This window comes from Pteronotus mesoamericanus, unplaced genomic scaffold (assembly GCF_021234165.1).
Source record: "Pteronotus mesoamericanus isolate MK-2021 breed Mesoamerican mustached bat unplaced genomic scaffold, CSHL_Meso_final contig_25, whole genome shotgun sequence".
Taxonomy (NCBI): Eukaryota; Metazoa; Chordata; class Mammalia; order Chiroptera; family Mormoopidae; genus Pteronotus; species Pteronotus mesoamericanus.
In genome coordinates this window covers 12,377,138-12,392,378 of record NW_026555105.1, presented here as the reverse complement: position 1 = coordinate 12,392,378, position 15,241 = coordinate 12,377,138, and the positions used below count along the sequence as shown (strand labels likewise).

At 43.7% G+C, this 15,241-nt stretch overlaps 1 protein-coding gene across 1 annotated transcript in view; it reads right to left on the bottom strand.

The window, feature by feature from the left end:
• The window catches only part of PTPRT (protein tyrosine phosphatase receptor type T), a 668,669-nt gene that overhangs the window by 155,664 nt on the left and 497,764 nt on the right, over nt 1–15,241 (bottom strand). Inside the window, exon 13 of the mRNA XM_054574063.1 lies at nt 11,403–11,439. Coding sequence (XP_054430038.1) covers nt 11,403–11,439 — 37 coding nt within the window. The remainder of the gene's footprint in view (nt 1–11,402; nt 11,440–15,241) is intronic.

Below are 15,241 nucleotides of genomic sequence, written 5' to 3'. Positions count from 1 at the left end.
TGGCGGCTTTTGTGCTTTAATGACCAAATTGAAGTGTTTTGACAGAGACCATATGGTCTGCAAAGCTGAAAAATATTCACTGTCTGGCCCTTTACAGAAAAGTTTGCAACCCCTGTTCTAAGTCGCTATTTTTATTGATTTTCCTCCCAACCTTTTGAGGTAGGCAGACAAGAACCATTAGGCTTGCCTGTCAGAAGAAGAACCAGAAGCCTTGAGAGGAGATGGCTCATTGTGTTCCCACCTGGCCCGTTTCAGCAGCGTCCCCTCTGCTCTCCCATGCTCCAGCCTTATCGTGGCCTTAGAACCCCGTTTCTGATCCATTTTCTGAGCTGTAAAGAGGGCGGCCTCGTTGACAAAGGCAGTCTGCTTCAGCACCTCCAAGGCCTTCCACTGTCTCAGGACCATTATGTTCATATGGATGCTAAGGGGCTACACAGAGTCCTTGGTGCCCTGGTCTGACTCGCCACTTCAGCCTCGCCGCTCATCAGATCTAGCCTCCGCTGGTTACACTGCCATTCCAGCCATTGTTCCTTTGCCTTGTCCCATTCAAGTTCAGCGGCCTGCTCTCTTGCCTCCAGTGATTTGCACCTACTGTTTCCTCGGCTTGGAAGTCCTCTTTGCCCTCCAACTACGTTCTATATAATTGCTACTTTTCTTTCAAAACTTGTCTCGAGTTTTGCACACCTTACCCGAGAAGGCACACCTTAAATAGATTTATGTTTCCCTTCTCTGTGCTCACGTGGCATCCTGAATTTATCTACTTTCATCATAGCCCTTATCAGAATGTACTGATACAATATATCTGTTTGGTGATTTCCCATTATCTACTGCTTGTTGAGTGCTTATCATAAGCCAGCCATTAGACTAAGCATTTTATATGCATTAGCCCCATAATATATGTGGTAATTGTCATTGCTTTATATTTGGAGAAACTGAGACACAGAGCAGTTAAGTATCTTCCCAGCCTAGAATCAAAGACTGTCCAAATCCAGTGACAAAGTTCTTAAACCTCTAGGGGATAAGGGACGACAAATCAATATGAAGTTGCGCTCAATAAATGTTTATTGAAAACTAAATGAAGAAGTGAAATTCTGGTTTAGTATTTTTCACTTACTTTGTCCCTTGGAAAATTATGTATATTTAAATTTCAATTTCTCTACCTACAGAACAGTGATAACAAGTATCTCATGAAGTTTTTTAAAAGATTAAATGAGCCCTGGCCAGGTAGGTCAGTTGTTTAGAACATCATCCTGATACACCGAGGTTGCAAGTTTGATCCCCAGTCAGGGCACATGCAGGAATCAATGAATGCATAAATAAGTGGAACAACAAAATGATGTTTCTCTCTCTTTCTCTCTCCTTCCCTCTCTCTCCCTCTCTCAAATCAATAAATAAAAGTTAAAAAAAAAAAACAGATTAAATGGAAAACAGTCAAAGCCTTAGTTCAGTTGGCAGGCCCAGAGCAGCTTCCCCACCCTACCATCTAAGGCTACAGCTCCGCTTAGCGGGAGTGCTCAGCTATGATGGATAGGAACAGAGGTGAAGCCGGACAAGTGCTGGGATGGGGAGAGGTTTTCCTAGTGGGTAGAGTAGCAGCAGATACGTGATGGATCATGGGTCTCACAGGATGCAAAGGGAAAGAGAAATAGGAAAAGGACTCATAAACATTGTGCAAGGGGTTACTAGTGTTTACCAGTGACTGATCCATCATCTCTCCTTTTCAGGTGTATGGAAGAATCCACGTTTCATCAAGGCCACAGAAGTAGAAGTGACATGCGTCATTTCCATGAGAGGTATTTAAGGTCCAGGTTACCAACTCTATACTTCCCTTGTCCCCGCTATAAGGTCCTTTGAGGCCATATCTATTCTGTGTGACATAACAACAAATAAACCTCTGTGGTATTCAGCTACTGGGATTTGGGTATCACTTTGTTGTTGTAGCAAAACCTAGCCTCTCCTGACTAATCCAGTGAGAGAAAAGGTGGAGATCTTATGCTTTTACCTGGTCCCCCATCACATGCCTTTTTACTGGGGGATTCATGACCCCTCTCCCTTTGCAGTTTTCAGGCCCTGCTCTGACAGATATATGTCAGCCATTGATGAAAACATTGAGACCGCGCAGAAAAAAGGGAGGTCAGAATGCTGAGTACCTCAGACTTCCATTCTGATATTTTTCCCTTCTAAAGCAATGAATGTTAAATGCAAAGAGATGCTGATAGGCCAAAGAAGGTACTGGAGCAGATAACCTCGAAGACAAACTAATTTCTTGGTTTATTAGCTTCAATATGTTGTAGAAGTAAAGACAGCTGAGGACTCCTTGAGGTTTCTGCTCCAGAGCCCAGGACTTGGCATGGATACCACTGAAGACAGGCCAATGGCCTATCATACCCTCCAGATTCTATTATCAACCACTCCTGGAAAAGGAGCATGACAAAGAGTTAACTAATAGGACACAGGGGACCCTGACAGGGGTCCACGGAATCTCACCCAGACCGTGGTATTGACAAGATTGAAAGTGGTAGCCTAGAAATGCCCTGAGCTTTGGCATTAGATCTCAGCTACAATTCTGAGGGACCTTCAGATCATTCTTTATTTAACCCTTTTGAGCCTCTATGGCTTCAGTTTTCGAGTAAGGGCAATAATGATGATCACTCTTTATTTAGTGCATAGTATGTGCCAGGCTTTACTTCTATCATTGCATTGTTACACTCAAGTAATTCTGAGAGCCTCAGCATTCAAAATTCATCTCATTGGCTGTGGCTAGGGAAGAACAGCACTACCCTACCTAGCCCCCAAACTCACATCCTGGGCTTTCCCCTCTGAAAGTCTGGGATTTCTAAGGACTGAACAACAACCAAGAGTTTTCCAATAGACTGGTCACTATAGTCTTGCCTCGTACAAATAGTCCTTTATTATGATTCCAGTTGCCATGGGAAGATTTGGGCATCCTCTGGTCCTGAGTCCCTCCCGAAATTTCTGGGCAGATGATGAGAAAAGGAAAAGTGTCATTGTCAAAGGTTACCAAGTGGACGAGCAAGATCCTATATTCAGTCAATAATTATCTATACTTGCTATAGGCTCTCATCTAAATACAGTGACCTACAGATGAAAAGGTTAAATGCTAACAGCTGAGACCAGCACCATTGCTACCGCCTTTCAGTTTCTGCACTTTGAGCCTAGCTTCAGTCTATTTAATAAAAGCCCAATTTGTACAACTGTGTGAGAAGTGATAAGAGTCTAGTCTTTTCCTTTCTTCTTTAGAGAACAGCAGAGACAGGCCATGTGCTTAGTAAACCTGGGTCTCCAGGTCTTACAGCGGAGAAGGTCTGAAGGAGAAAAGGAAGAATAGAACTCAAGTTGTTTGTCATCTATCATGTTCTTGATCTTTCATGTGCATTATCTCAAGTAATCAGGAGAAAGAACTAACAATCTCAGGCTTAAAAGTGAAGTGACAGACTCATAGGCTGTGACTTGTCCGAGATCAGATAGTTAAGTTTTAGAGACAGGATTTCAATACAGGTGTCTCTGATTCCCCATTATTCCATGCAATGACTTAAGGGAGCTTTATACATATAACATGGAACCTTCCATATAGCACTGGCTCAATGCGGGAGGGAAGGGCAGGCATTTCCTACCCTACAGCAGGCCATGCCTACATCTCTGGCTTCTCACACCACCTGTGCATGTTATTCCTGTGGATAAGGAAGCCATGCACACGTCATCATTCCCCTTCTCTGCCCCAGTCTTAGCATCTGCAAAATGAGGGCATCTCACTGGAAAATGGCTATTCACTACTGTCCCTGCCAGTCCCTGCAGGGGTGACTGTCCACACGGAGAGCAGAGGGAAAATTCTGGGTGAAATGCTCTACTTCAGGCTCAGCCATTATAAAAAAAGGCACCTTTACAATAGACCATCACCCATGCCTCCTGACCGTTGCAACTGAGACCATGGGTTTAGCCCATCACTGCCACCGGGCAGCACGGGACTACTGCTGACACCGGCCCCTTACCTCACGCTTCATTATTCTGGAGTTCGGCTTTTAGCACCTACTCCGAGGGGTTGTTTTAATGGGATCTTTAGAGAGTGTTTACTAGATTAAAACTGTGGCTGTCTTCTGCAAAATAACTGCAAATGGCTCTATGGGTTTCCGGATTTATTTTGTCTCAGTGACTTGGCTCAGTTGGCAAATCAAATCAAAGCTGATTTTCCTAACTGCCACTTGGGTGCACCCAGCAGGAATCCGCAGAGCCAGCTGTGTTCCCTTGATGGCTGGCGCTGGAGATGGGGCTGCCGCTGCTTGCTCATGGCCAGAGGGGTTCCATAGGGGAGGCAGCAGACAAGCAAGTACCTGCTTGCTCTAAGCGGGGCTGGGGGAGCAGGTTGTGGAGGTGAATTTTATTTTCTGGAAGCAGAAAAGGCAGGCAGGACCTATGTGGCCTCAAAGACTGAACGGCAGAAATAATAGGGAGCTGATTTGGACTCAGGACATTGAGGATCCCTCTAAAGTGAAGTGTCCGGTGGCGGAGGGAGCTCCCTGGGGAGTAGAGAGGCGTCTGTCACAGCAGGTAGCCACGCAGAGCCTGGATGGTCTTTTTGTTGGGGATGGCAATCCACATAGTTAATCCCTACCTCTATTGCTTTTACTCCCTCCTTCCAAGAGAACGGTTCTGACAAATAGCATATATTTGAAAAAAAATGAATGACATGTTAGCATTCCATCCATCCATGCATCTACACATTGACTGACTGCCTGATTAATCAACTGATCAATCAATTAATTTATCCATTTGTTCATTCAGCATAGTTTACTGAGCACCAATCTATGCTAGGACCTGAGGACACAACAGTGCTGAAAATAGGCACAATCCTTTCACTACACTTAGAATCCAGCTGGGAGACAGATATTAAACATGTAAGTAACACACATACAGACACACACACACACATGCACATATGCTCTCTTTTTTTGCAAGTCATGATGAATGCTACAGAAAAAAAGAACAGGGTATAATGAGTGGACAATGCTGGGCATGTGTATTAAATTGGAGGTCAGGATACCTTTATGAGGAGGTGAAGTTTAAGTCACAGTCAGAAAGACATATGTCTGTTAAGCAGATACACATACGGTGGCCAGATAATTTCAGGAAGAGGGAGCAGGATGGGCAAAGGTCCTGTGGCCAGAAGGAGCTTGATGTGTTTTGAAGAACTGAAAGAAGACCAGTGTGCTGGAGCATAGTAAATAAGAGCACAGAGCCTGGATGAGGCTGAAGGGTAGGAAGTGGCCAGATAGACCATGCAGGGCCCGTGGGAATAGAAGGTAGCAAAGTGAAGGGGTGCATGTATGGAGGGAGGCACGGGGAAGAATTGGACAAATAGAGAATCAGTGGGTCAAGGGACTTGGATGGAACTAGATATCAGTTTCCAGAAGAGGAACTGACAGGTACGGCTTTGGAGCTGAGGCACTAGATCAGAACCCATTTTCCCGATCCTGCTCTGTCTGAGCCAGAGGGCATGAACTGAGTTAACTGGGTGCCCCCTTAAGCAGCTGCAGCCTGGAGCATCTTCCACCAGATGGGACCATCATCTGCCATGGGGAAGGGTGAATTATCTCCCACTAGAGCTTCGCACCTCGGAAGTCTAAGTATCCCACCCCAAATTTTCACATGACTATCTGTCTTCCAAGGGTCTCCTTTGAGCATGCTCAGCTTACATGGTCAGCCTGGTTCCTAAACTGGCCCCTGCCTCATCTTCCAAATGTAAACATTACTGAATGGGTCCAAGGGCATCTCTCTCCCTCTTCCTTGCCCTTTCTCACAGTTCCTGTTTTAACTACAAGAACAAAGCCTACTTTTAAAATTGACTTTTTTTTTTTTGCCCCCTGACTTTCTATTCCCCCTCCCCCTTCAAAGTCTGAATAATAGTTTTCTGTTTCCAAACCAAAACAATGTTTGTTACCCACAGTCTGCAGTTTTTGCTCTACAGCTCTGGGCAGATGCCCAGAGCCAGAGTATGCCAAGAGAAGGGCTTTTAAAATACTTTTTTAGCTCTTGAATTTGAGGCCATGCCATTAGCTTGTTGCTATTCCTCAACCGAATGATGAAATTCATCCTCTGTATAATGGAGCCCGGTGCTACCCAGACCTGCTCTTCAGGTCAGCGTGCCATCTCCCAGCTGCTGTGAGTGCTGAGGCTATGGGCTTGCACCTGAGACTTTCTCTGGAGACTTGTGCAAGGCCTCAGGGTGCCATTTATCCCCGGAGCCACCTGAGAGATTCAGGGGAGGGAGAAGGGTAGGGGAAGGTGGGAGTGCCAAGGACCGGCTGTTACAGGGAAGGAGGTAGAAATCATGGCCTTCTTGTCTCAAAACAAAACAACTTTGGAGAAATGTTCTTTCCACCCTAGACTTCACTTTATCTGAGAATAGATTCTTGCTCAGTGTTTTCTCATTCCCTACCTCCCTTCCCTCTTTCACTTAGATTTCTTCCAAGAGCCCTCCCTCAATACATCACAGGCACCAAATCCCTGCCTCAGGCACTGCTTCTAGGGAATCTGTCTGGAAACTGCTCCATCCCTCTTTACCTGCTCTTTGATAAACTCCACTTCCCCACTATGGTTGATCTCACATTCTGATTCCTCTAAATCTCCAGTCAGAGATAATAATAACAGCAGACCCCTGGCTGAGGAACCAGGTAGAGAATGTGAATCTGGGGCATTTAAGACGAGCCTGGGCCCATCCTAGAGTGGACCCTTCTATTAACAAATGCCAACTCCCACTCCACAGTCCCTTAGCTGTGTCTCCATGTGATGTTCTCATCTGCCTCTGTAAACAAATACTGCCCTCGTGACCTGGTGATGTGTGAGTCTACCAGCTAGATCCTCTCTAAACACAGGGCACTTGGCCCTTCCTCTGGGACTTAGGCCACGAGTAGGGCTCCTCCCGCAGTTTGAGGTTCTGAGTCCGCTGGCCTCCCAGATCCCACCCTTGCTCCGGGTTCTACCCAATCCCCAGTGCCAGTGGGAGGGTGGGCTGAGGGGACAGGGAGGCAAAAGTTCCGGGAGAGCAGAGCTCTACATGGTGGCCCGGAACACATAGGGCAGGGCTACACAGGACTCCTTCAGTCCCCAGGTTCTTCAGAAGCACTGATCACAAATATAACTGCACCCCTGTCTGTTAAAGTGGTCTGTGTGGTGTCTGTTTCCAGCCTAGACTGTGAGCCCCTTGAGGACAGGGACCAGGAAATCCTCAGTTTTCTTCAAGAAGCCTGGCTCACGTACCCTCCACCAGTGAGCTGACTATGTGTAGGCAAGAATAGACAGGCATAATAATAAAAATATTTTCCCAAACACTTTGCAGTAAGTAAAACACTTTTATGTTTCCATCATTTGAGCCTCATAACGAACTGGGTAATAGAGGTCTTGGTGTTCTGGGGCTGGCTTGCTCCAGCTGGCTAGAGCTGGTCGTTACACGTTCAGGATCTTCCTTCCTTCTTCCTCCCTCCCTCTCTCCCTTCCTTCCTTTTCTCTCTCTTTCTTTTGTCAGCCAGTTGTTAAACCATTGGTAACTTGAAATTGGACCTGGTGGGGATATTTATACCAGGAGGTCAACAAAGAAAACAAGTAAGGGATTTTTTTTTTTTTTTTAAACAAAGAACATGTTTATCGGCAAACCACTGGCCGTAGATATGTTCAGAAGGTTCTTTGAATGGGTAGATGGGGATCACTTTAAATATGATGCTTCTGAGTTTCGGGAAGATCAAGTGAGACCCTCAAGGTCCCTGAGCCCGGCTGTGTGAGACGCTGACTCCAACGCATTTACTCGTTTCAGCCAACTATGTGCCAGGGACCTCCTGCCATGGCAGCATGGGATTGGCAAATTAGTGGTTAGACTGAGCCACCTTCATCAGAGCTCCCCTCACAGGGAAGTGCGGGCTCCTTCCCCAGGAAGCCCAGCCTGTTCCGGCCCCAGAACCTTGCCTGGATCAGGACCTGCCGCTCCACCATCAGGTGGGGTCTGAGAAGGGTCCGGCTGCCACAGACCCGGCTCCTCTGCCAGAGGCAGCCCCACCCATTTCTGGAGGAAACAGGAGCCAAAGCTGGACCTCAGCCCACCTTTGGGCCCCACTCTGGCAGGGCCTTCGAAGATGCTGGGATGACACTGTGAATGGGGAACAGTCAGAGGCTCTGATGGGAGCCACACGGACACTGCCCCTACCTGCCTGGTTCCATGGTTCCTGCCATGGGTTGAATAGTAAGCCCCCACCTCTGGTTTATATGTTGAAGTCCGAACCTCCAGGACCTCAGAATGTGACCTTATTTGGTAACAGGACCCTTGCAGATGTAATTAGTTAGGATGAGGACAAACTGGAGTAGGGTGGGCCCTAATCCAATATGACGAGTGTCCTTATAAACAGCAGACTTTGGACACAGAGACGCACAGAGGGAGATGGCATCTCTGATGATGAAAGCACAGTGAAGATGAAAGCACAGATCGGGGTGATCCTTCTATTAGCCAAAGAACCCAAAGATGCCACAAACCACCGGAAGCCAAGGGAGACACCTAGACCAGGTCCTGCCATCCCAGCCCCAAAGAGGAACTAACCCGGGCGAGCCCTTCCTGTCAGACTTCTAGCCTCCAGAACTGTGAGACATTAAATGTTGTTGTTGGAGCCACTCAATCTGTGCTGCTTTGGTACAACAGCCACGGAAAATTTATACAGGTTCCTTCCTTCACAACCCCCCAAACTGGGCAGCACTACACTAGAGCTTGAGTGACCAACAGTGACATTACAGACAGGCACAGGCTAGAGCCCCACCCTGGGGGCAGGTGTGGTATCTAACAGAAGAAGCACTGGGCTGGGGGTCAGGTCAGAATGACTCCAAATGAGTGTTCAGAGCTGTTTCGTCCTGAGTGGCAGTCCTCCAGTTCTATGAGACTCACACAGCTGACTACAGACACTGTCTGGTGTCACCACGGTCGAGGACAGAACATAAGCAAGTTGCTTCATCACCAGAGCACTGGCCTCAAGCCTGCAGGCGTGATCCCATTCCAGGGGTGCATGCCTGCTGGAGGACCCAGGAGGAAGGTGCCACAGTGACAGAGAGGTGCAGGAGCTTGGAGGAAGCAGATAGCCTGTGGAATCTGCCACTGGGACATTACATCCCCCGATGCCTGCGGGGTTCCCAGTATTGTATTTTCCTTCATTAAAAAGAACAGTGTTTTCAGCAAGCCCACTAAGGGGGAAATTTGATTCAGGAAAGGCATAGGTCAAATATCGATTCCAGGCCTCAGATCCTGATACAAAGTCCCCACAGGCGGTGCATGGATTTAGATGGGATCTGCCTTTAGTTGACCCTGGATGCTCGTACCGTCAGGCCAGACATAGAGCAGACATGAACCAAACCCAGGCTCCCTTCCCTTGCCTGTGCTCTGCAGTCTCCACGTGCCCTCTTATCTGATGGGTACTGAGTAGGGATCATGCCCTGAGCTGTGGACGGGCATTCTGCCCCAACCAGCTCCCTGCCCCATGCTCAAGTGCTGCTACAACCCTGCTTCTCTGGGCTGCAGTGTGGGCCCTCAGTGAACTGGATAACCAGGGTGTGGCTGCTCAGAGCCACTCCTGACTCCCAACTCCCAGGGCTGGGCCAGCCTGTATCCTATCATTTCGCTCATGAGTTCCTATCCCTCCACACCTTACAGATACACACATTCCAATAACAAAGACTTAAAGGTCAAACTAGATGAGAAATCCTAAGGGTTTCTAAGGAGAGTTAGCTCTTCTGAGTAGTTCCCTAAACCCCACTCACTTCTCCTAGGTCAGCAAGGCAACTCCAGAGAAGCATGCAAGCACAGTGGCTCCTGAACGTCCCAGGAAAGTTCACTGTTAAACACTCTCTCCAAGTCCCCACATATAGCTACTGCCTGTCCATCACATGTTCCCTATTCTAAGTTCAGAAGACAGGACCCAACCAACTACCTGTTAGGGGGCTTATATCTCAGAGGATGTCCTTAGAATCCCACACACCCCATGGAAGGCAGAACAAGCACATCAACCCCTCCCTGGTCTAGAGGTCCAAGATGAGAGCAGCTCCATGGAGCACCATCTCGAGAGGCTTTCTATGCCCGCTCCTGTGATTTGTGTCACTTTTGTTTGCAGGCCATCAATTCTCCTGGCCTCCTCATGAAAGGTATTTTATTTCTTTCTGTCCAGTAGCTTGAGCTCCCAAGAGGGAAGAAGTTAGGGACATGCCGACCTCTCAGGACTTAATGTGACATCAGGGTGAGTTCTTATCATAATGAGCCCTTAATGCTTCTGTTTTCTCCTTCCTCCTGCATCTTCGCTGTTCTGCCTCCACATTGATTTGATTTTCTTCAAAGTTGTAAAGGCTGTGCATGATAGGTCTTGGTGCGTGTTTTGCCAAATAACCATAGATAATTCTCTCTCCCCCCCCACCCCCTTATCTGTGTCACTGTCTCTTCCCCACCCCCCATATATGTGTACGTTTTCCTCTATATGTGTATGCATATGTATAGATACATATTTGGGCCATTGTTTTTATCTATACTTTATATTTGTGACTATATTTATACTCATGTTTATAATTGTCATCTCCATGGAAGCAATCTATAAAACTATATATGCTATCAATAAATGCAGGGAGCAAAACAGAATTGCCCAATTTTGGTGTGTTTATATGGAAAGGACAGCTATTAAAAATATCAATTCTATAACAAAAAGATAAACCTGATTTCTAACTATTCAACCTTGTAATAGGTTAAATAACAAACCATTCATTGATTTTTTTAAAAAAAGAGTAATAAACAGAAACATATACCAGTTGAAAGAGCCAGACAATTCAATTATAATTAGGAAAACAAAAAGTGATGAGCCTGAACACTGTTGCCCTAGTTTTGGGGGTAAGTGTTGAAAATGCCAACTACAAAACTAAGCAGCGTTTCTTTTCTTGTTATTAAAGGCACCAACAGTAATCACCTCATCTTTGAAAGCCATGTGTAAATGAATAAAGTACAAAACCCAGAAGATAAGTTGCATAAACATGCTTAAAAATTCCAACATAAACAAATATAAAAAATATATAGCAGGAGAATATTTGTGTGAATTTATAGTCACCACTGATTAACGTACCAGTCCATACATCTATCCATCCATCCATGGATTCAACAAATATGTTTTGAGCTCTTACTATGCTTCAGGCACTGTGTTATTAATATATACACAATCAGGTATATATTAATGCCTACATGAAAATGACTCCAATAAAAATAAGGACTCTTTCTTGTTATTTTTGGTTACTGTTGCCTAGACTCTCCCTGTGTGGTTTGAGGGAGAACTACTGAAATGACTGAAGACTGGCTGAAGACAGACAAGAGCATGCCAACATACCTTTTGTAGCCAGACGAACACAGTTGATTTTCGTTTCCTGTGAACAACAAAAGTGAGACTCTAATTAATTAGTTGTGAATTTGGTTTGATATATAAAGAAAAAAATACATAGATACTTCCATACATATGCATTAATATGTTTTTAATTATAATTTTAAATTTGTTCTTTCCATTCTGCCCCATTGGAATCACCTTTTAATACTGTTTCTTCATTTCTTTTCAGGCTAGGTACATCTTTACTCCTTTCACTTCCTGGCTCCCATTACCTCATAAGCTTCTTCCCCAGACAAAACCACCTTTTAAACATATCAGAGTCTGTCCAGCAGAGAATAGCTTTAACAATAACACTAAGTGGGTACGCTGTGGCATGGAGTGAGCTTCATTTGGTTGCACGGGTTCCTGAGAGAACCCCTGGGTTAGTAGATGGTACCAAGAGCATAGGTTAACTCATGGGTTAGTAGATGGTACCAAGGGCACCCTTGGGAAACTTTGTTATGGGTAAATAATGCATCTATATGCATAGACTGAAACAGTCACTTGGCAATAGCCCTACTGATGTGAATGTGTAACAATCAAACTGAAGGTCATGTTCAAAAAGTCACTTTGATCCTGAGATCTCTGGTGGACCTCATAGTGGTGTGTGTGTGTTTGTGTGGCAATAGAATCTTTGCAGAATGAACTGTCTAGTCATAGTTGGTTCTTCCCTTGTGGATGGGATCCATGAATTTGTGATGTTGCTGGGCATGAAGTGGAGTTTCAGAAGATAATTACATTAGCCTATTTCATTATGGTCATCTTTCAGGAAGTCCTGGAACAAGTTGAAAATTCCAGCTAAGTTATGCCCCCAGCAATAGTCTGAATGTAGTGTAGCAATTAAAAAAAAACAAAACAAAGACAAGGACAAAGACAAAGAAGGCAATGTGTGTGAGCCTCAGGAACACAATGCTTGTCTTGCTCATGCTCATTCATAAGAAACCATTGCCTCTTGAAGGTACTTGTGTTAGGATAGAAAAGCTTATGCAAATATAATAAAACCCATGGACTTCAGTGGCTAGAAACAGTAAAGGCTTCTTTTCCATTCAAACTACATGTCCAAGGTAGGTGTGTGGCTGGGTCTGGGGGAACATAGTATGATGGTTGTAGGAGATTCTCATCATTGTAGTCACTCAGAGACCAAGGCTGGTACCTCCACTTTAACACAGACTTCAGTGTTCACTGAGGCAGAAGAGAATGCTGAAGAGTCTTAATTTATATGCAACACCTTGTATCAGAAGCAACACTTTTGCTTTGACTCAGGTTTCATTGGCTAGATACAGTCATGTGGCCATGCCTAACTTCAGTGAGGTTAGTGGAGTCCTCTATGTGCCCGGAAGTAGAGAAGAAATGGTAATGTCTGCAGCAGACTCAGCAGACTCTATGTTATATACACATAGCTCTGAATGCTAGAAATTGTCACTTCTATTAAACCCAAGTTTGATTCCTCAATGGTCTTGATTCTGTTCCCCAAATCACAGAAAGTCTGCCTTTGCTTGCATAGAAAATATGTCTGGATATTGAAGATAATTTTCAGTTCATTAACATTCTTACTCTTCAACAACTTCTCATATAATAAGAGTTCAAGGCTTTTGAATCATCCTAGCTACTCACCCTAGGACATCCTTCAGTTTGTCCCTCTTAGTGAGAAAGGACTAGAAGCAACAGTCTACATGTGGTCTTGTCAATACATAATTACCAAGATAGTAACTATTTTCTACCTTTCTTACTTATACTGGGCTTCTATTAGCATTGCCAACATCCCAGTTTTTAATTGATTTCAGTGAATGTACCATCAACCTTCAAGCCCCCAACCAAAAAAAAAAAAAAAAAAAGTCTGCCTATTTCTACATATATAAATGTGGTTGTATTTCTGAAACTCAAGTACAGAGTCATGTATACTATTGACTTCCATCTTCTTTGACTCATCTGAGTATTACAGTACCTATCACCATATTCTCCATTATCTGCAAGTTTCTGAACATAATTTTTCTTAAACTTCTTTCAGATTATTAATACAAGTAGTAACATGGAAAATGCAGTGGTACAGCTCTGTGGCATGACCTAGAATAGAATCCTTCTTCCAGGCTGGCATTCATCTGTTTTGCCAGAAACTTTGGTTAGTTATCTAACTAGTTACTCATCTCCCCAACTTCTCATTTCACTCAGATGCTGATGCTGTATTTTTCCACAAAATAGCTTGAGAATAGGATCAAATTTACTCCAGACCGTGATACTCTGTCTACTGCATTTCTGGAATCTATCAGCCCAAGAACTCTCTGAAGAAGGTTGAGTTGACATGATTTGTTCTTTGGAACAAGTGTTTCATTTCCTCTCTATTTTTTTATGCTGAAAGTATTTCTTCATAAAATAAGTAACTGTTTTATTTTATACAATGGAAAATGTAGAATTGTGAAAAGAATATGACACATTAGTTCAAATAGATAAAATATTCATTTGAGGTATTCATATGATATTTGAAGTATGCTATGTTTTCAGAAAAAGGTGTTTTTAAAGAATATTCAGAAAGTGGAAAGAAGGAAAAATGACTGAAAAAATATAAAAATAAAGTAGAACTCTCTAAATGCAATGCCAAAAAAGCTTATGTCATAAATGAATTAGAACTTTAAAAAGATGAAAAAAGTGACCAAATCAGTTTTTTTTGTTCATTTGTTTTCATGTTTGGAGAAAGAGCAAATTTCTTCAAATCCTCTTGGCTTCCATTTTTGTTCTTTGGTTTAAGAACAGTGAACTGAAGCCCAAGATAGTTAAAGAGAGGACTGATAAAAACCTGCAAATGGTCATGCAGTGTCACAATGATATTCACTGAGAAATTGTGTCAAGTGGGCGAGGTGCCAAGAGACTACAAAGGGGCAGAAGGACCTCCCACTTTATATTACTACAAAGGAAAAAGATTTTGCAAATGCTGTATTAGAAAACTTGCCAATTCTGTGCACGATTGTCGAATACAGCTGTGGGCAAGGGTTTGATGAGGCCAATACTGTTGGAGGTAATTTGTAACTGTGTATCTAGGTTTTAAAGATAATCAATCTAATTTCTTTACCTCTAAGAATCTATTTTCAGTGAATCACCTTAAATGCAGAAGAATCTTTATATTCAAAGATGTGGGTCCTTGTGTTTTTATAAATGTGACAATGAAGAGCACTACGTCCGCCTAGCCCTACAGACATGATTAAAAAAAGGGTTATGGTCTATCCACACAATTGTATATTACAAAGCTGTTAACAATAATGATTACAGGACTATGGAATTACATGGAATAGTAAGCATAAGAAAATAAAGAAAGTACAATTTCTATTACAACTAACATGCAAATATAAGCATTTTAAAAATAAGAACAGACACATAGACCAATGAAATAGACTAGAAAGCCCAGAAATAAACCCATGTCTCTATGGTCAATTAATATTTGACAACAGGGGCAGAAGCATAAAATGGAGTAAATATAGCCTCTTCAACAAATGGTGTTGGGAGACTGGACAGCTACATGCAAAAAAATTAAACTTGACCACCAACTTACACTATACACAAAAATAAACTCAAGATGGATAAAAGACTTAAATATAAGTCGTGACACCATAAAAGTCCTAGAGGAGAACATAGGCAGGAAAATCTCAGATATTCCCCACAGCAATATTTTCACTGATATGTCCCCTAGAGCAAGGAACATAAAGAAAAGAAAAAAACAAATAGGACTTCATCCAAATAAAAAGCTTCTGCATGGCTAAAGAAAACATCAGCAAAATGAAAAAGCGAACCAACCATATGGGAAAATATATTTGCCA